The sequence below is a fragment of the Bos indicus genome, chromosome 7 (genome assembly GCF_029378745.1).
Source record: "Bos indicus isolate NIAB-ARS_2022 breed Sahiwal x Tharparkar chromosome 7, NIAB-ARS_B.indTharparkar_mat_pri_1.0, whole genome shotgun sequence".
In the NCBI taxonomy this organism is placed as follows: domain Eukaryota; kingdom Metazoa; phylum Chordata; class Mammalia; order Artiodactyla; family Bovidae; genus Bos; species Bos indicus.
The window spans coordinates 43222923-43243333 of NC_091766.1; the positions used below are offsets into that span (position 1 = coordinate 43222923).

Below are 20411 nucleotides of genomic sequence, written 5' to 3' on the forward strand. Positions count from 1 at the left end.
GCATCTGCTGCATGCCAGGGGCCGTTTCTCACGGGGAGGCACAGAGAACGTAGGAGGCTGAGGGATTGGTAGGTGGCGGGGAGCTATGGAAGGTTCTAGAGCAGTGGAGAGTCATGTAATCAAGTGTCCTTGTCCAAACAGTTGCTCAAGCAGAGTGCCTACTGTGTGCAAGCACTGGAGACACAGCATTAAACAAGCCAGGCTCACTCCTGTCTCCCAGAGTTGACCACTAAATAAAGTAAATAAAGCAAAAAAGATGACAAGTGTGTGATGGAGTTAATGTAGGCAGGGGTGAGGGTGGCTGTTCTGCATCTTTCAGGGAAAATTTTCAAGCAGGGGCATTTGGCATTGGGTCTTGAAGGGTGAAGAAGAATTGTCTGAGTCAAGTTTCCTGCCCACAGCTGGAGGGCATGAGATCTGCCCTATAGGTTCCCATCAGACAAGTCTGCTTCAGTTTCTCCAGCTGCCCACGATGGTAGAGCGCACCCGGGGGGTTGGTCAGGGTAGACACTGTTTCCTGGGGGAGGAACCAGTGCTGCTGTGTGACTGTGGAGGCAAACAGACCCCTTCTGGGCCTTAGTTTCCCTGCCTTATCAATGAGAAATATTTCCAGGCTGGAGGAGGGGGATGAAGGATCCAGGGGTGAGTGTGGGGACCAATTTTGATGCAAAATCCCTCCCTGCTGCTAACCTCCGCTTTCTCATCTGTAGAGTGGGCACAGAGCCAGGGATAGCGGTGGTTAGACCCCACCCCCACCCCCACCCCCGCCTGTTGAGATCATCTGAGCCTCAGTTTCTCCCCCTGCGTCGTGGATCCGATTCCTCCCAAGTGGCTTCCCTGGCACTAGGGGACCAGGAGGGGCGAGGGCGGGCGAAGGCGGGCAAAGGCGGGTGGACTCCGGCAGGGAGGGAGGAGCCGGCCCGGCAGGGGCGGAGAGGGTGCGGCGTGGGCGCGCGAGATCCTGCCTCCCGGGGTGCCATCCGCGGCTCCGCCCCGTGGAACCCGCCGGCAACTTTGGGATGGAGTTTGTGCCGGCGCTGTGGCTCGGCCTGGCGCTGGTGCTGGGGCCGGGGCCCGCCGGGGGCCACCCGCACCCGTGCGGCGTCCTGGCACGCCTGGGGGGCTCGGTGCGCCTGGGCGTCCTCCTGCCCCGCGCGCCCGCCGCCCGCGCCCGCGCCCGCGCCGCCCTAGCCCGGGCCTCCCTGGGGCCGCGGCTGCCCCACAACCTGAGCCTGGAGCTGGTAGCCGCCTCTCCCCCCGCCCGCGACCCCGCCTCGCTAGCCCGCGGTCTGTGCCAGGTGTTGGCGGCACCGGGAGTGGCGGCCCTTATCGCCTTCCCCGAGACGCGACCCGAGCTGCTGCAGCTGCACTTTCTGGCGTCCGCCACCGAGACCCCCGTGCTCAGCGTGCTGCGGCGAGAAGCGCGCGCGCCCCTCGGCTCCCCGGTACGCGCGGGGATCCGGGGCCGGATGGGAGAGGCCCCGGGAAGCTCCTGGGGCGTGGGGTCCGGGGGTCTGTAGACAGTCCTTGGGACGCACGGGACTCGGACTTCTGGACCGTAGAAGAGCGGAGACTCGGAGTCCGGATGACAGAGGCCCAGGATCCCTGGACCACGGATGTCCCCGGGGCTCAGGGACCCGGAATGGAAGACTGGAGCCCTGGGACGCAGGGACCTAGAGCCACGGACCTGCGGCTTGGGACCCCGCGGGACGCCTCTGGACTCCAGACGGCTGATCCCACAGGGCGCTTCCCTGGGCCTTGGAAGTGTAGACCCCCTGGGAGCGGGACCCCCTTGTAGGGTCCGAGGGCGCCTTCGGATCCCCACCCGGCGGGATCGCGAGGCTGGGATGGGGAAGCGGGTCTCCCTGTCCCCTCTCCAGGGGCAACAGTTTCAGAGGCTGAAGTTGGAAGCCTTCCTCCCGTCAGCATCCTCCCAGAGGCCCTCGAGGCTAGGCCGCCCCCACCCACAGCCTCCTTGACCCACAGCCTCCTCCCCCAGACATCAAAACCCTCGTCTTCCTCCACCACTCCTCGACCTTGGAGTTCATTCTCTCTTCTTATTTCCACCCCTAGACTGGAATTTGGGTCCGAATAAGTAGACAATGGGACAAAGAGGAGAGAGGGTGACTGGCAGGGCTCTGGGGACCCCGCGATGCCCCAGGGAGAGACCCCTCCTCTCAGGATACAACGTTGGGAGGGGCCCAACGCCCGGCTGTGGGGTCTGGTAGGGGGCCTCCCAAGCCACCTTGAAGCCCCCTCCAGGTCTTCCTTCTTCTGAGGGCGGGGAGACCCTGATCCTAGCGGAGGCCTGGGGTCTCTTTAACCCACCTCCACTCCGTTCCTGCCCCTTCCCAGTGGGAGAGATGCAGGACCCAAATCCAAGCCTGTGGGGCCCTCTGCAGCCAGATCCAGGAACTGCACCCCTGCAGTTGGACCTGTCAGGCTTTGTGGGGATAATGGCTTGCCCCCTCTTTCCCTTTCCCCCTCCTTGCCTACGCCAGGGACTGAGCAGTAGTCTCCAGCCTTTCTCCGGGCACTCAGCACCCTGTCCCCACCCAGACAACATCCTGCCTATCCTAGGTGTCTGGTAAAGTTCTCATCCCACACTGAAAGCAAATCCAGGAGAACTTTCGGGGTGTCCTGGGCACAAAGTGGGGCCCTTCAGTGCCTGGTTGGCCTGGGTACGTCTGAATAGAGAGATGGTATGGAGATGGGTTTTGAAGGATGTGTAGGAGTTGGCTGACCTAGATGAGGAAAGGTCTTCCAGCTGGGGAATCCAAAAAGCCTCAGAGTGACTGGAGTCAAAAGAGCAGGCCCTGCAGGTCAAGGCAGGGCCACCCTTTGTGCTGATGGCGATGGGGAGCCACAGAGGGGTATAGAGCAGGGGCTGGGGTGGGAGGAGGTAGACTCAAGGTCCTTTGAGTAGCTAGCGGCAGCCAGGGGACGGGGACGCAGCCTGTAGCACCTGTCAGGAGCAGGTGCTGTGTGCACCCCTGGCACTCCTGGGGGCACTAGCAGACGGGGACGGGGGGCTGGGGGAAGGCCCTGGTCCCCGCAGCTGTACTCCTGGGCTGCCATAAGGCCCACTCCCGACATCGGCTCAAGGTGATATGTGTTTATTGGACATGTACAGATGGGGGTGGGAAGAGTGTGGTGGGACTGTGAGGTCGCCAGCCCTAACTTGACCAACCCCTCTGCCAGAACCCGTTCCACCTGCAGCTGGACTGGGCCAGCCCCCTTGAGACACTGCTGGATGTGCTGGTATCCGTGCTGCAGGCTCACACCTGGGAGGACATCGGCCTGGTGCTCTGCTGCGTACGTGACCCTGGCAGCCTGGTGGTCCTGTGGACAAGCCGGGCGGGCCGGGCCCCGAAGCTTGTGCTGGACCTGAGCCGGCAGGAGCTGGGTGATGCAGGGCTGAGCGCACGCCTGGCACTCCTGGGGGCACCAGCTGGAGGGAAGGCCCCGGTCCCCGCAGCCGTACTCCTAGGCTGCGATGTGGCCCACTCCCAACAGGTGCTGCAGGCTGCACCCCCTGGTCCCCGCTGGCTGCTGGGCACACCGCTGCCCGCTGAGGCCCTGCCCACTGAGGGCCTGCCACCTGGAGTGTTGGCACTGGGTGAGGTGGCCCGGCCCCCGCTAGAGGTTGCCATCCAAGATGTGGTGGAACTAGTGGCCCGTGCGCTGGACAGTGCTGCCCGAGTGCAGCCAGAGCACACCCTGCTTCCCGCCACAGTCAACTGCAGTGACCTACCGCCACCAGAGCCCGAGTCTTCGGGCCGCCTCTTGACACGGTGAGCAGGGCCCTGGCTGCGGGAAGCCACCTCTGCCAGTGGGCCATGACAGGTGACAAGATCGAGTGTTTGCTGTGATCTTGCATGAAAGCAAAACCTAAGAAGAGGATTCTGCAGGGCTGGGGTGGGGGCTTTGGGAGAAGAGGGAAGGGAGGAGAAGAAATGAGTGAGACTGCTGAAATCAGTCACCTTCTGATCGCCAGGGCCCTCAAGGGGGACACCGCCCGGGAACCAGAAGGCCCCACCTGGGCCTCTGAACTGGGCAGCAGCCCTTGGCTCAGGGCTGGGACGTCGCCCCAGTCCCCAGGGCGTGGGTACCCCGCTTGGAAGGGGTCGTGGAATGGGGGGCTCAATAGAGCCTCCAGTGGCCCTGGGTGAGTCTGAGCCGCAAGGCCAAGGGTCTCACCTGCAGGGAGGGATCCCTCTACCCTGACGCCGCCCCCACCCCTACCAGGTTCCTGGCCAACACATCCTTCTGGGGCCGCACAGGGCCGGTGTGGGTAACCAACTCCTCGCAGGTGCACATCTCCCGGCGCTTCCGCCTGTGGAGCCTCCGCCGGGACCTGAGGGGCGCTCCGGCCTGGGCCACGCTGGGTCGCTGGCAGGACGGGCAGCTGGAGTCGGAGGCGTGGGGTGCAGCCGAACGGCCCCCACCACTGCCAGGCGCCCAGGAGCGGCCCAAGCTGCGGGTGGTGACGCTGGTGGAGCATCCGTTTGTGTTCGCCCGCCAGCCAGACGAAGATGGGCGGTGCCCGGCAGGGCAACTGTGCCTGGCCCCTGGCATCAATGATTCGGCCGCTCTGGACGCACTCTTTGCCGCGCTGGCCGACGGCTCAGCACCCCGCGCACTGCGTAGGTGCTGCTACGGCTACTGCATCGACCTGCTGGAGCGCCTGGCGGAGGATGCACCCTTCGACTTCGAGCTCTACATCGTGGGCGACGGCAAGTACGGCGCGCTGCGCGACGGCCGCTGGACCGGCCTGGTGGGCGACCTGCTGGCCGGCCGGGCGCACATGGCCGTCACCAGCTTCAGCATCAATTCGGCCCGCTCACAGGTGGTGGACTTCACCAGCCCTTTCTTCTCCACCAGCCTGGGCATCATGGTGCGCGCACGCGACACGGCGTCGCCCATTGGCGCCTTCATGTGGCCGCTGCACTGGTCCATGTGGCTGGGCGTCTTCGCTGCGCTGCACCTGACCGCACTCTTCCTCACCCTCTACGAGTGGCGCAGCCCCTTCGGCCTAACACCCCGCGGACGCAACCGGGACACCGTGTTCTCCTACTCCTCTGCCCTCAACCTCTGCTATGCCATCCTCTTTGGACGCACGGTATCCAGCAAGACGCCCAAGTGCCCAACGGGCCGCCTCCTCATGAACCTGTGGGCCATCTTCTGCCTGCTCGTGCTGTCCAGCTACACAGCCAACCTGGCTGCCGTCATGGTTGGGGACAAGACTTTCGAGGAGCTGTCTGGGATCCACGACCCCAAGGTGGGCAACTGCAAGGGGTTTGTGGTCAGAGCTGAGAAGTCTAATCCCCCCACCCCCATCCTCACCCCAGAGAGGGCAGCTGTTCCTTCTCTCAAACTCATACTGAGCCCAGCCCCAAGCTGGGACAACACAGGCAAGGGTGCTGGTGAGAACTGAGAGAGAAGCAAAAAGGATGGTGTGTGAGGTGGTGCTCAAGTTCCAGGCAGGGACTCCCATGGCAGTCCAGTGGCTAAGACTACGTGCTCCCAATGTAGGGGGCCTGGGTTCCATCGGTGGTTGGGGAACTAGATCTCATATGCCACAACTAAGATCCAGCGCAGCCCCCCAAAAAAGGACCATGGAGGAAAATTAGAGTTGGGGACACAGGGCACGATGGAGTGGAAGATTTCTCCAGTGGGGGTCAGGAATGCCTCTGAGAGGCGTGACATATGAGGTGCTTGGTATCAGGGAGGAATGTGGTAAGCAGTGGCAACCTGTGCAAAGGCCCTGGGGCAGGACTGTGCTTGATGTATTGGAGGAGCAGCGAGGAAGCCTTGTGTCTGGAGAAGAGGGGTTGAGGAGGGTAGAGGGAGGAGGGGAGGGCAGGAAGGGGACAGGGGAGGGCCTGCAGGTGTGGGAGGATGTGGCCCTTGAAAATAGCTTGGTTAGAATTTTCTCCAGGAGTCCTAGAGGACTGTGGGCAGAGCAGGGCATACCCTGGCCTACATATTTTTCTCTTTTATTTTTTATTTTTATCTTTTTTTATTTTTCTCTTTTAATGAAAAAAATTTTAATATTCTGGAACAAGAACAACCATGAATGAAACCATTGCCCAGCTCTAAAATAACTCCTGGCCAGTTTCATTCACACACCAACCCCAGTCACTGAATTATCCTAAAGTAAGACCCAGGCCTCCTGTCATTTCATTATGAATATTTGGGAAATTTAAACATCAGGGACCCATTTTCTCAGTTGTCTTCGCCCAACCCTGCCACAGTTTGTTTGAATCTGGATCCAAAATGCACAGACATCGAGGATGGCAGAAACCTCTTAGTTATTGAATCAAACTTAGGTCCACTCACTGGTGGGCAGTGAGACCATTCTATTGACATGGGGTCATGGCAAAGGAAACCACGGGGTTTATCGCAGGTGCCAAGCAAGGAGTCCAGGCAGCTAGTGCTTAAGACCCAAACGCCTAGGTGGCCCTTAGGGAAAAGTGGTTTTCCTTTGTTTTTTAATATTGGGTAAAAGACTTTAAAGACAGGGTGAGGGAGGCGGGGTTTTAGGATGTGTACCCTGTACCCTGATCAGGTGGTGGACATTCTTCTGACTGGTTGGTGGTGAGGTAGTCAGGAGTCAACATCATTAACCCTCTGGTTCTAATTAGCCTAGGGCCTCTGTGCTTATGGGCAGCATAGTTAACTTCTACCATCTGGGGGCGGAGGTGGGGGAAACAGCTTAAAGGACCTCTGGCTCAGGATTTTTTTTTTTTTTTTTTTTTCTTTTTTTGGTCACACTGTATGGTATATGGGCTGTTAGTTCCCTGACCAGGGACTGAATCCATGTTCCCTGCAGTAGAAGTGCAGAATCTTACCCCTGGACCACCGAGGATCCGCTGGCTCTGGATATTAGCTATAGCACCTGAGAAGGAATTAAAAGTCCTTGGTTTTAATGACTAAACTATTTTTGTCTTGACTCTTTTCCTTTGTTTCTGTATTTTGTCATTTCTTTGATTTATTCTTTTGAACTCAGGGAAGACCTAGGAGGCTATTTCCTATAGACAAAAGGCAGGCAGAGGACAAGGGGGTGGTCTGTCCTGAGAAGGCCCCAGAGGGTTATTTTGACACTCCTGTCTTTTTCACTAGTGATTTGTTTGTTGAAGTTGTTTTGTGTTTTGCCCCATAGTATCTCCCAGTGTTTGGATCTGGCTGATCTTGTCTCTGAGTGGTGTTTAGCCTCTTCTGTCCACTCCCAATCCAGGGCTTCCCAGTTAGCGATAATGGTAAAGAATCCACCTGCCAATCCAGAAGACATATTAGGAGACATGGGTTTGATCCCTGGGTCAGGAAGATTCTCTAGAGGAGACAATGGCAATCCACTCCAGTATTCTTGCCTGAAGAATCCCATGAACAGAGGAGCATGGCAGGCTATACAGTCCATAGCGTCGCAAAGAGTTGGACATGACTGAAGCAACTTAGCACACATGCTGCCCGCCCAATCCACCACCACCCCAGTGTCCTCTGTAAACCATTAAGGAGATCTAGATGGGCCAGCCACTCTCCACATGTGGCTACTTTTTAAATTGATTAATTGAAAGCATGCAACAGCCATTTGAGAACAGCACAGTTGTAGAGCCTTTTCTTCCACAGAAAATTGTGGACAGCCCTGCTTACCTCAGGTCCAGCTTTTTGGAGGTTCATAGCCCCACCAAGGAGGCCCCGGTCAGTGTGGCCTCAGTTCAGTTCAATTCAGTCGCTCAGTCCTGTCAGACTCTTTGTTACCCCATGGATTGCAGCATGACAGGTTTCCCTGTCCATCATCAACTCCTGGAACTTGCTCAGACTCCTGTCCATCGAGTCGGTGATGCCATCCAACCATGTCATCTTTTGTTGTCCCCTTCTCCTCTTGCCTTCAATTTTCCCCAGCATCAGGGTCTTTTCCAAGGAGTCAGTTCTTTGCATCAGGTGGCCAAAGTATTGGAGTTTCAGCTTCAGCCTAAGTCCTTCCAATGAATATTCAGGACTGATTTTCTTTAGGATTGACTGGTTGGATCTCCTTGCTGTCCAAGGGACTCTCAACTCCAACACCACAGTTCAAAAGCATCAATTCTTCGGCGAAAGTGGGGTGCGAGGGGGGAGCGGGGGCAGGGGTCGAGGCCCTTCTGTGTTGACTGGGCACTGGCCCGCAGCTGCACCACCCGTCTCAGGGCTTCCGTTTCGGCACGGTGTGGGAGAGCAGCGCTGAGGCCTACATCAAGAAAAGCTTCCCGGAGATGTACTCGCACGTGCGGCGCCATAGTGCACCTACCACTCCCCACGGCGTCGCCATGCTTACGTGAGGAGGGCGCGCGGGGCGGGGCGCGGGGCGGGGCCACGCGGGCGGGCGCGGGTGCTCATCCTGTCCCCATGCCCTCCTCAGGAGCGATCCCCCCAAGCTCAATGCCTTCATCATGGACAAGTCGCTCCTGGACTATGAGGTGTCCATCGACGCGGACTGCAGGCTGCTGACCGTGGGCAAACCCTTTGTCATCGAGGGTGAGGAGTCCCCAGAACCAGTGATCTGCGGGCTCCAGGAGGGTTCCGCTCCTCTGGGTCTGCGTCCAGCCTGGTCCCAACCCACTGCCCGGCCTCCCCCAGGCTATGGTATCGGACTCCCTAGAAATTCACCGCTCACCTCCAACCTGTCCGAATTCATCAGCCGCTACAAGTCCTCCGGCTTCATCGACTTACTGCACGACAAGTGGTACAAGATGGTGCCTTGTGGGAAGCGGGTCTTCGCCGTGACGGAGGTGCGGCAGGTCCCCCGCATGTGGGGTGGGGTCGGCGTGGGGAAGCCCCCGAACCTCCGTGGTCCTTCACCAGGGTAGTCAACCTCTGCTCATTCCCAAGACCAGTGTATTTGCCTGCTTTTGTGCATTCTATTCATCCTACAAAACCCCAGCTCTAGTGCCCTCTTGTCCATGAAACCTCTGAAAATGTAGCCCCAGGCCCTTCTCTCTGGCCCAACTTCTGTTCCCGCTCCCTTCCAAGGTCCGGGCTCCCCCGGGGTCTGCTATGACCTGGAGGGACTATGTGCCTGCATCCTGCCCACAGACCCTGCAGATGGGCGTCTACCACTTCTCCGGACTCTTCGTGCTGCTCTGCCTGGGTCTGGGTAGTGCTCTGCTCAGCTCCCTGGGTGAGCACGTCTTCTACCACCTGGCACTGCCGCGCATCCGAAGGGGCAACAAGCTGCAGTACTGGCTGCACACGAGCCAGGTGAGGAGCTGGCCAACCCAGCCGGCGGTGGGGCGGGAGCCGGGCTTGGGGCGGGGGGGAGGGGGGCCTGTCTTCCCGCTGAGCCAAATTCTTGGCTCCTAGAGAATTCATCGCGCCCTCAACACAGAGCCACCAGAGGGGCAGGAGGAGGCGGAGTCAAGGTAAGGGGCTTGGGGGGCGGTTCTCCACCCCAGCAACTCCCACACCTGCCCTCCGACCTCGACTGGGTCCACACCTTCCACTGGCGGCCTCCTCAGGAACTTTGACCCTAAAGGGCAGACGGGGACTGTGGGTAGGACGTGGCTGCCCAGCCCATCCATCCCCCAGGGGTCTCGAGGAGCCGCAGAACAACACACAGGCCGCCCCCGCGGGCCCGGGGGGCTGGACACGGATTCGCCGGGCCGCGGTGAGGGAGCGTCGCGTGCGTTTCCTGCTGGAGCATACTGTGGTCTCTGCCTCTCCTCCCGACGCGGCCGTCCCAGATGCGGATCCGGCCGCGCCACCCGAGGCCCCAGTGTGCTCCAATGGCCCGCCCGCGGAGCTGCGGTCTGGCGCCCCACTCCCCAGGGAGCTGGAGGAGCTGGAGCAGCGAATCGCGGGCGCGCAGGAGAGGCTCCGCCAGGCGCTGCTGCGGCGCAGGGCGCTCCTGGCCCAGCTTGGGGACAGCACCTGCGAGCCGCCGTGCACATGGCTTCTGGCCTGCGAGGAAGCACCGGAGGTGGCCTCCTGAAGTGGGATCCAGCCCTTCTCCACCTGCAGTGCCTGCTCCGAAGGGGGGCCACCCGTCCATAGGGTGGAACCTCCCTTCCCGCGCGGCTCTCCAGGATCCCCCCACCCCACCCCCCAACACACAGACGCTGGCTGGACGCTGTCAACAGTTTATTCTATATACAAACACCATTTTGTACACTGCAATTAAATAAGAGTGGAATGAGCGCTCTTCTGCATTCCTCACAGAGTGATTGGGTTGGGTCACCGGCCATCTCCCCACCCACAGCAGGGCAGAACCCTGGTTCCCCTGGCTGCCTTAGATGTTGGCGTCTATGCGCCATCGGGGCCGAGCTCCACATTCCCGGGCCCCCAGCCCGGGCACGTAGGGTGGCCATGGAAAGGCACTGGGCATGACAGAGCACCAGCTAAGCCAGCCCCACCCGATGCTTTGCTCCGGGGCAGCTTGCTCCAGACCTTTCACCACCCTTTCAGAACCTTCCATGGAGCCCCCACCCCTTCTACCCTGGTTCACAGGCTGGTCTTGATTTACTAGCTGAGGAGACCCACCAGGGACAGAGACAGGCTGTAGGCCGGCCCCATGCCCTGGGGGAGAAACGCCTGCCTCCCAGCAAACCTGATGGACCCCAAACCACCCAAGGCAGGCTGAGCATTCCCAGAGCCACTGGGGACAGTCTCCCTGACCCCCAAGGGCTCCAGCCAGGTCACACCCAGCTGGCTTGGAAAGCCAGGGATAGAGGCAGTCAGCTGCCCAGGGCTCAGGAGCCGACCTCCGACGGTGTGTCCACTAGATCGGTAGACACAGGGTTGGGCCTGCCCCCGCCGGTGGTCTGAGAGACTGCATCAGACCCTGGAGAGTTGCTTGCAGGGGCACTGTCCTGGGGGGCCCGTAGGAGCCCCCCACTAGGGCTCAGGGGGCTGCCTGGCCGCCGGTCCAGGAGAGAGGCGCTCAGGCCAGACAGGAAGGAGGCGTCTGTGATGATGGCAGCCGTCTCTGCCATCCAACCCAGGTCACCACTGGCTGCTGCAGCCACTGAGGCCGCTGCGGCCACCAGGGAGCTAGGTGCCTCAGCCATGGGCCCGGGGCCCCCGCCAGCACCTGGCAAGCCAGGGCCCAGGGCAGGGGACTGGCTGGCAGCGTCGGGGGTGATAGGTGGGATGCCTCCATTGTTGTTCAGGTCGTCTGGCAGGGCTGTGGGGGTGCCGGGGCCCAGTGGTGGTGTCTGCAGCAGCATCTCCTGGACACGGATCTGCTGCAGGATGGCAGGTAGTTCGTAGTGGTGGAAGAAGTAGATCATGGAATGCTGCGGGGGGTAGGCACTGGGTCAGGCAAGGGACCCCCAAAAGGCTGGACCCTCGGGCCGCCAGTCCCAAGGAAAGCCCACCTCACCTGGATGAAGAGCCAGGAGGTGACGAGTGCCAGGCTGCTGTACTGCCCGTTGAAGCGATAGTGGTAAGCGTAGAAGGCAAAGTGGTACAGGTAGAAGAACCTGCAAGGGGAACAATGAGGTGCTGCCCACCCGGCTGCCTCCACCCCGGACCACATGGCCACTGGTGCCCACCGAAGCCAGTGCCGCTTGCTGGTGTTGGTGTGGCAGCAGATGGCGTCATACTGGTCAGCCAGCCACACGATGAGGATGATGTAGAAGGCCGTGGTGGTGTCGTTGAAGAACTCAGACATGATCGCCTCCATTCCTGGTGGGGGGAGACAGGAGCCACCAGTTGAGGTGGGTGGCCAGCATGCCAGGTAAGGGGGCAGGGTGTGGGGGCGCAGGGTCCTCACCCACGAGGGCCAGGATGACGGTCAGCAGGGGCGCTGCGGGGAAGGCGATGGCCATGTTCATCTCCAGCATCTGCAGCAGGTCCACTGCGGGAGAGGGTGGCGGGCGGGCAGACCGGGTGAGGCGCCCGGAATGGGGGAGGGGCAAGGGAGATGGCCAGAGGGGACACTCACCAATGAAAACGAAGATCTGATGGTGGGAGTAGCGCAGCAACATGGACACGCTCAGGGTCTGCAAGTGGGTCACCGTGAGGCCTTGGATGGCTGCCCCGCCCCTCCAGCCCCACCCCACCCCACCCCACCCTGCCTGAGGCACTCACAAAGATGACCATGATGACGAAGGCGGCCAGGTAGGACGTGCGGGCCATCCACATGCTCACGAAGCGGTAGTGCTCCCCGGACACCACATTCCTCAGGAAGCCTGCAAGAGGGGTGGAGTGAAAGAGGCAGTGAGCAAGCACCTCAGCCCAAGCCCCACCTAAACAGGCCCCGCCTTCGCCCCGCACCTTTGTTCTCCTCGTTCTCCGCCAGGCCCTTCACGCTGGACATGAGGATGTCATCATAGCCCAGGAACTCAGCCAGCAGCAGGCGGCTGAAGCGGTCACCAAAGCACTGGTCCCGCGTGGGATCTGTGGGCAGGACCGGGACAGGGATGTTAGTCCAGGGCTGCAGAACTCCACTGCCCAGCAGAGCTGTGACTGACAAGTGTGGAGGAATGGAGCCTTGGGAAGTTTCCTGCAATTGGGCAGCAAGGGCAACCCTGAGACCTTGGACACAAGTGCTTCTGGGTCACCTCTCCCCAAGGAAAATACCCAAGATTGAGGAGGAAGGAGCTCCCTCCCCTGGGCCTTGCTCTGCTCGGCAGGGGCACTCACCCAGCGTGACCACCATTACGGGGATGCTGAGCCGCTGGCGTGTGGCCTGCGACAACCTCAGGAAGCCATACTCCAGCGAGTACTCCACGATGTACTCGTCTTGTGGCCAGGCTGCGTGCAGGGACGGCTGGTCAGCAAAGGAGCCCTCTCCTGGAAGGGCTTGGGGGACTGTACCACACCCCCACCACCATCACTGGACGTAGCCCCAGGGAGTGGTGGTACCTTTTGGGGGCGTCTCAGGGAATGGGAACTCCTGGCTGTCATTTAAGGCCTTGGGGCCACCTGGTGGCTTGAACACCTTGGGCTCGATGTCCAGTTCAAACTGCACAGTGAGAGGCAGAGGTCAGCAGGCCCTTGGTACCTAAGGGTTGGCCTGAAGGTCTCTGCACCCCCCAATGGAAGGAGATGTACTGCTGACCCATGAAAGCCCTAACCCCAACACTGAGCTCCCTGAGATTTCTGGGTGAGGGTGTGAGGGATAGGATCAGTGAGGTGGGGCCTCCTGCTGGGTCTGTACCAACACTCCGCCCACACCCACCCCTGGCCTCTGGCCACCTGAGCACAGCCTTCCCTCTAGGTTCCCCATCCTGTAGGCAGCCACACCACCAAGGATGGCCAGAATCACCTCAGAGCTCTAAGCCCAAAACCTGCTTCTCAGCCTGTCTGCCCTCAGCACCCCAGAACCAGGCCTTCAGTAAACAGCTGGGAAACAGCCCAGCAGATCAGGAGTGTCTCCTGCAGCCCTGACCACGCCCCGGCTGCTCACCTTGATGGAGCTATTCCCGAACATGTCCATGGTCAGCTCCTCCTCCTCCTCCTCCTCTAGCTCCAGGCCATCTGGCTCCATGGCCAGGCCAGGGAAGCTGCCATGGCCACCATCACAGAACTGCAGGAAGACGGGCGCGCGGCTCGAGTTGTGCTGCACCTCTACCCGCAGGATGCCCTCACGGGGCCACTTGTCACGCACGTGCTCCAGGCAGTTGATGGGTGAGCGGGAGAAGACGATGTGGATGTAGGCCAGGACAAAGAGCACGAACAGGGCCTGCAGGGCAGGGAGTGGTCAGGGGGGAGCTGCCTGGGACCCGCCCCCCCAGATGGAGGATCCTTCCCAGTACAGGCCCCCACAGCTGTAGAGCCTCCCACAGGCCAGCCTGCACCGGGGCCAGAGATGTGGCCACAGGCTCAGTGTCCCTGGGAACCCCAACCACCTCTCCACAACGTGTATGGGGACCTGTGAGCTGACGATGGGAGTCAGCAAAGTGTGGGGCCTACAGTGGCAGAAGGCTGCGGTCAGAGCTGACCCACAGCTCCAGCTGTGTTCCCTGGGCCCCAATGACCAGCAGGAGCCATGTCCAGGACACTGTTCACCCTCGGCCATGAGGACAACATTGCACCACATGCTGAGACATCACAGAAAGTGCTGACATGCAGGTGGCACGATGCCAGGGGCTGCCTGGGCTCGTCCCTGCAAGGCACGTGCCTGCCATCATCTCCAGTTTGCAGACAGGAAACCAAGGCAGAGGCCACACAGCCAGGAGAGGGTGGAGCCAGGAGTTAAACCTGGAGGAAACACCAGGCAGGGTATCTAGGTTCTGAGAGGGGCATATGGATAGATGGGGGACCTGTGACCTCAGAGTGGCCAAGTCCCCACTGTCACCCTGAAGTCCCCTCCAGCGCCCCTCACAACCCCCCTACCATGAACTGAAACCCCAGGTAGGGTCCATCACCCTGACCAATTGGATGGGTGCCTAGAGATGGGCCAAGAGTCTCGCCCCACTGGACAAGGCCTGCCCCTGAGCTGGACCTGGTTCCCCACGGCCTCCATGGAACAAGCTGGCAAACAGCTGCCTCCTAAGACCCTATCGGCAGACACACCCGGTGGCCCCGCCCCCTTATCCCCCTCAGCATTTCAGGAATCCATCCAAGGCCTTTTCTGTCCTCTGCCTGGCAGCTGGCCTGGCCATATCACAGGCCCTGGGTACTCTAGCCCCCAACCTCTGGTACCCTGTGACTGAACATTCCACCTCACTGGCAACGCTGTCCCGCCAGCTCCAGGGCCTTTGCACACGCCATCCCTGCACCCACCTCCTTCCTCCCAGCCTGAGGCTGTCTGCTCTGACTTGGACCCTGCCCTGGTGGCTGCTGCCTCTCCCCTCTTCCTCCTGGTCAGCCACTCATCTCTGGTCCCAAAGATTGGCACAAGGTGGCAGGGGGCACGTGGTGGCAGGGAGCAAGGCGGGGGCGGGAGGGGGTGGGAACCAGCTCTGCAGGTGGGACCAGAACAGGTGCCACAGGAAGAGGCGACCAAGTGAGGTGGGGAGGGGAACTTGATCTCTGCAGCAAGAGTCCAGAAGCTAGGCAGCCGGAAAGCAAAGAAGAGAGCTTTCTGGAACTCAGGCAACCTCAGAGATTGGCTAACTCAGCCTTCACTTTGCAAAGGAGGGAAACCAAAAGCACCAGGGGTCAGGGAAGGACCTGAGAATTGAGGGGGGCCTTCTGGCCGCAGCTCCATGGAGAGAAAAGATGTAGGGAGCTAAGGGTGGCCTGATCCCACGGGCCCCCACACCAGGGGCACAGCCTGGATGTGTGGCCTGTCTGCCCAGTCGGCCCAATCCCTGACTTGCTCCTTGGTCCCAAATTGGGAAGCAAGTGAAAGGACAAAGCCAAGGCCTCAGGCCAGACTCTTAGGAAGGCTGAGGTCCGTGGGGGCCCACTTCACACAGGGCACTCACTCCCTCGGGTGACACGGGCTCCTCCTGAGGGTGCAGGGAGGCCAGGGCTTCCTTCCAGGAGGCAACCACGCCCACACCCGGCCTTCTGCCCACTCTCAAGCTGCTCATGGGTCCCACACACCAGGTAAGGGAAGCCCTACTGAGGAACCCTCCAGAGTCGAGGCCCCTGGGGGGGGACACCTGCTGCTGCTCAGGAAATGGGAGGCTCAGTGGGGACCCACTCCCAGGTCTGTAGGACAGCCCTGCACGCACCCCTGCTACCCAACCCCAAAGAGCTGGTGGCTCCCAACCTCGCTGGCCCGTGCCTCACCTGCCTCAGACCCTTTTCTGTGGACAAGGAATTCAAGTTCCCTCGTAAGTCGGCAACCGTAGCCCCGGCCCCCACCCAGGGGGCCCCCCAGGACAGGACACAAACAGGACCAGCCATTTCTCCATTTCCTCAGACCCGCCAGACAGCCGGGGTCCGGCACCCAGCGGCTCCCTCCCTGAGTAAGACCCCTCCTTGGAGGGACCCGCGCCGGCCCTCCAGGAACCGGCGAACCGCCTGCACAGCCGAGGGAGGACGAGGGGCGGGTCCGCGGGACGCCCCTCACCGAGCCACCAGTGGCACCGCTGGCTGGGGCTCTGCCAGGAACCCTGGTGACGTGATCTCGGCCTGGTCACCTTCCCCCAGAGGTTCAGAAGGAGTAGAATCTGAGTTGGAGCAGAAGGGTCCAGGAGGCTCGCCCCAAGAAAAAGGGGGAGAGAAAAGTGGGGAGCAGCTTCCGGTGCAGGTGGGCGGTCCGGGGGTGTGTCCAAAGAGGCGGCAGTGGCGGTAGGGCCCGGAATCCCCGGGTATGTGATTCGCGGAGAGGTCAGGTTCGTAGTGGGGACGGGGTCGTCCCGGGATGAGGATCCCAGGCGACAGGGTCGAGGGTCGCGGGACTGGGCTCCGGTCTCCCGAGGTGGGGACGCCAGGAAGGGCGAGGCCAGCGGTGGGGTGCGGCCTGGAGGGGCTGGGAGTGAGTTCCTGGAATCGGGATTAGGGGTCACTAACTCGGGGAGGCTCGGGCCTTGCCGGGTAGAAGTTTCTGGGAAGGGTGACGGGGGTGGCAGGCTTAAGGGAAGGGTCACAACCGGCCCCGCCGGGTCTATGCCTCCGGGAGGGAGAGGCACGCTGCCCCGGACGGAGTCAGAGGTCGAAACTCAGGGGTAAGGGGTCCATCCGCTGGGGTTAAGGGTCAGGGCTGCGGTCACCTTGAGCAACACGAAAAACTCGAAGAGTCGACGGAAGGCGGGCGGGAAGAGGCGCGAGTAGGTGACAGCCATCTTGAAGAAGAGCGCGTGGAAAAGCCGGTCGCGCACGTTGATGAGAGGATTGGGGTTGAGGTTGGGGGTGCGAGGCCCGCGCGCGGGGGCCTGGCCGCCGCCGCCGCCGCCACCGCCACCACCGCCGTTGGGCCCAGGCCCCGGGGCCCCGGGTGCCGCGTGCTCCGACATGCCGCCCAGCGTAGCACCCTAACGGCCCGCGGCTCCCCGAGGGCGCCTCCTGGCCGCCATCGGCAATCTTCGCCGCCGCCGCGCTCCTCACGGCCGCCGGGCCGCCGCCGCCATCTTCCGCCTCCGCACCCCAGCTGACGCCAGCGAGTCGCCGCGAAGGCTAGAGCGGCCTTCTTGCGCTCGCGGGGCACTCTGGGAAGCCGGCGGTCGGCCTGCGGTGGCTCCGCCTTCTGGAGTCTCAGCCGGCTCGGGAGCGCCGAGGGGTGGGGCTGCGTCTGGCCTCGGTCTTTTGCATATTGCCCCCAGTAGCCTCCACCTCTGCAATTCGAGCGTCAAAATTAGTCAATATCTGAGGCGTTTAGAAGTGATAAAATATACTGAAAGGAAATACGACTGTTGGAGCTGTTTTCTACGTTGCACTCTAGAAAACTATACTGAAAATAGGCTCACAGTAGAGTGTTCTGGCTGAAAAATGATTTGATTTGCGGTCTTTAAATTACGTCCCCAGAAAGCGTGTGCGGAATTCTCCTTTCGGCCGGGACCGCTGTTCCCCTAAGCCGACTAACCTGATGTGCCGTGACGTCATAAAGGCCCGTGATGTTGCAGGGCCTTGCTTAAGTACCACCTCCCCCTTCTCGCGGAGGTCGGTGAATGGAAGGACTGGCGGACCTCTCACCCTCTCTGCACTTGGTGGCGGTCCGGGGGATTTTAGGGGTCCAGAAGAGGCTAAGTGAACTACTTTTGCCCAACCTTCCAGCCTTCGGTCCGTTCCCGACTTTTGGTTGTTCAGTCGCTCAGTCTTATTGGACTCTGCGATCTCATGGACTGCAGCACGCCAGTCTTCCCTCTCCTTCACAATCTCCAGAATTTTGCTCAAACTCGTATCCACTGAGTCGGTGATGCCATCCAACCGTCTCATCCTGACTAGGTTTTCCTTTTGATAACGCGGGCCGCTCAGCACCACCCGTCTCTCTCCGGCTCTTAGGGCGCCAGACCTGCCGTTCCAGTCATTCCAGGACGGCTGAGCGGACAGCCCTTTGTCAACTAAAGCGGGATCGCAAATGGTCTATACCTGACCATGCCCTCCTTGTTGACTGCCCGAGATGTCCCAGACCTGAGAGCCCACATATGGACTACAGACATGCTCATTCATTCATCTTTGAAAAGCCCGGGCGCCTCCTAGCAGCCACGGTAGTAACAGAATCCAACATTCACTAAGCACTTATTGTATGCCAGGTACAGTACTTCCACCCCATTCTCCAAAGCAAGAACGGGTGGGCTGCAGCCTGGAGCATGGAAGGGCAGGAGGAGCCAGAGGCTGGGTGTGGGAGAGGACACCTGAGTACAGACGTTGGGGAAGGACACCCAGGGAACATTAAGAAGGGACAGTCAGGGTCTCTGAGAAAGACCAGGGTGTGAGGCAGGCATGGCGGGGAGGAGACTTTTCAGCTGTTCTAGAGCCTCAGAGAACTTTCCAGACCTACCTGCCTGGCTTCATAATCCAGGGAGCCCCACTTCCTTGAGGTGGACAGGAAGCTGAGGTCATCCCATCTCTGCCTGTTTCATAGAGAATGCCCTGTATGGGGGCCTAGCATACAGTGGCTGCTCAACCAATGCACATTCTTGACACTGTTACAGGTCACCCCCAGATCATTTATTGGTCACAAAAGGAGAACACAAACTCATCTTTTATAATGGTGAGGCCAATTGATGTACCCTTGACCTGGGGAGAAAACCCAGCCACTCAGTGGGGGTGAGTGAGGAGGCTGTGGGTCCCTGAAATGTGCAGCGAGGTCTAATGCATTAGCTATATGTGACTCCTAAGTTCTGGAAATGTGGCCAGTGCAGCTGAGGAATGGAATTTTAAACTTTATTTTTATTGAGGTAATTTGTATTGAAGTAGGGCCGTGTGGCAAGCGACTGCTGTACCAGTAATCCCCGTCTAGCGCTTACTTCCATGTTAGGGAGACACTCGACCCAGGGGAGCAAATGAAAGTTACTGTCACAAAAAAGGAAAATGGGGGGAAACAGTTCTAAATCTGAGACAAAGATGCGGAGAAGGACCAGGCTCCGCACTTCTGGGGACAGTCGGAGACTTTATTTTACTTTATTTTATTCTTTTTTAATTGGAGGATAACTGTTTTACAATGTTGTGCTGGTTTCTGCTGTTTTTTGGTTTGGGTTCATCTTCTGTTGGGGACTTCAGAAGATGGCTGGATCTCACAGAACGCTGTGAGTGTCACTTGGGACCTGTCTGGGATGTGTGAGTGGCATTGGAGCTGGGAGCCCTGCTTACGGCTTACTGAGAAGGTTCTAGAGGGGAGACAGTGAACAAGCCAAGCGGAGTTTCAGGTAGAGAGCACCGCGGGAGCAAAGGCCCTGAGGCAAGCCTGTGGCTGATTATTGGAGGCAGAGCGAGGAGAAGCCCCATGCCTCTGGAACACAGTGAGCTAGGGAGACCTGGGGACCTGGAGGACACCTTTGTTGAGGGGTGATAGGGAGCCTGGCGGATTGTGAGCAAGGGAGATGCTGACCTGAGTTAACAGGCTTGTCATTTTACTGTAACTATCATTGTTTTCTTGTTACTGCATCATTTGGCGCATAGGACCCCCAGGGTCTCATGCAAAGCCCAGAAGGCCTTCATCGCACCTGCAGCCCCTTGTGCTCACCCACCCAGACCCTGGGGCCCAGCACCCAAGGCTGAGGCTCCAGGGTTTCCTGCAACCCTGAGTCCTCCAGCCGTGGCCCCCATCCCAGAGTACCTGAATCTGTCCCCAGTGAGCCTGCGTCACTCCACAGCCCTCCTTACCCCTACAGTGTCCCCAGGGTCAGTCCTGGACGGAGAGATGGGCGCCAGCGTTCAAGGCTGTAGGGCAACTGCAGAGGCCCCAGGCCTCTTGGCCAGGTTCCGAGGCTGAGCCAAAATTCCTGAGATTTTGACATGCCCTTATCTCAGCTGACCGGGAATTTGAACCCAGGTGGGGCCCACTGAGGTTGTAAGATTACACAGAACCACATAGTTCTGTAAGCCTCAGGTCCTGAGGGGAGTTTCTCAAATTATAATATTCTAAGCTTTTGGAACCTCAGGGTTTTGAATTTTCATATGTCTGATCTGAATTTCTGGGTTTCAGGAGGCTAAGAATATAGTGTGTTCTCAGTTGTTCAGTTGTGTTCGACTCCTTGCTATCCCATGGGCTATAGCCCACCAGGCTGGCTCGAGCCTCCTTCCCACTACTGCCAGCCCCCACAGTGCCCTGGTCCTGCCCCCTGTGGAATCTGCAAGGAGTCCACCAGTACAGCCCCCACCCAAACAACTCCCCACCTAGACACTGAGAAACCACCCTGTTCCCATACTCAGCCACACTGTCTGGTTGACCACTGGTCCCTATTTCACAGATACTGAAACTGAGACCCGGATGGGAAGGGACTCACCCAAGACCATCCAGCTAGGACTTGAGCTCTGAAGAAAGGAGCCTTCACATAGCATAGAAGATGCATAGTCAGAGAAAGAGTCAATAGACATTGAGAAAGTGGGGCACTGGGGAGGGGTGTTCCTGGGAAGGGCAGGGTGAGTAATCT

General features: G+C 59.9%; 2 protein-coding genes across 4 annotated transcripts; one reads left to right on the plus strand and one right to left on the minus strand.

Annotated features, from left to right (window-relative positions):
* The first annotated feature begins 1019 nt into the window (after positions 1 to 1019).
* On the plus strand, positions 1020 to 10306 carry GRIN3B (glutamate ionotropic receptor NMDA type subunit 3B). The gene is made up of 9 exons (XM_070793478.1): positions 1020 to 1445; positions 3202 to 3794; positions 4249 to 5281; positions 8169 to 8314; positions 8399 to 8514; positions 8617 to 8768; positions 9073 to 9237; positions 9340 to 9398; positions 9565 to 10306. The coding sequence occupies exons 1-9, from the start codon at positions 1020 to 1022 to the stop codon at positions 9965 to 9967; spliced, it is 3093 nt and encodes a 1030-aa protein (XP_070649579.1). The 3' UTR covers positions 9968 to 10306.
* On the minus strand, positions 10100 to 16981 carry TMEM259 (transmembrane protein 259). 3 transcript variants are annotated; one of them, XM_070793473.1, is made up of 11 exons: positions 16590 to 16981; positions 13388 to 13663; positions 12844 to 12943; positions 12622 to 12732; positions 12253 to 12375; positions 12067 to 12167; positions 11921 to 11978; positions 11750 to 11830; positions 11529 to 11661; positions 11357 to 11456; positions 10100 to 11270 (listed from the first exon to the last, which is right to left on the minus strand). In XM_070793473.1, the coding sequence occupies exons 1-11, from the start codon at positions 16830 to 16832 to the stop codon at positions 10725 to 10727; spliced, it is 1872 nt and encodes a 623-aa protein (XP_070649574.1). In that variant the 5' UTR covers positions 16833 to 16981; the 3' UTR covers positions 10100 to 10724. The 3 variants fall into 3 exon arrangements, with proteins under 3 accessions (XP_070649574.1, XP_019820404.2, XP_070649575.1); XM_019964845.2 differs by having other exon boundaries at positions 11750 to 11833; XM_070793474.1 differs by lacking the exon at positions 11750 to 11830.
* Positions 16982 to 20411: the final 3430 nt, after the last annotated feature.

Bases quoted from the DNA above. Each gene is read 5' to 3' on its own strand.
- GRIN3B (XM_070793478.1), top strand. From the start codon at position 1,020: ATGGAGTTTGTGCCGGCGCTGTGGCTCGGCCTGGCGCTGGTGCTGGGG. The intron at 3,795-4,248 runs GTGAGCAGGGCC...CACCCCTACCAG, and splicing joins TCGGGCCGCCTCTTGACACG to GTTCCTGGCCAACACATCCT. The intron at 9,238-9,339 runs GTGAGGAGCTGG...CTTGGCTCCTAG, and splicing joins ACTGGCTGCACACGAGCCAG to AGAATTCATCGCGCCCTCAA.
- TMEM259 (XM_019964845.2), bottom strand. From the start codon at position 16,832: ATGTCGGAGCACGCGGCACCCGGGGCCCCGGGGCCTGGGCCCAACGGC. The intron at 11,457-11,528 runs GTGGGCACCAGT...TTCCCCTTGCAG, and splicing joins AGCAAGCGGCACTGGCTTCG to GTTCTTCTACCTGTACCACT. The intron at 11,271-11,356 runs GTGAGGTGGGCT...TACCCCCCGCAG, and splicing joins CCTCCTGGCTCTTCATCCAG to CATTCCATGATCTACTTCTT.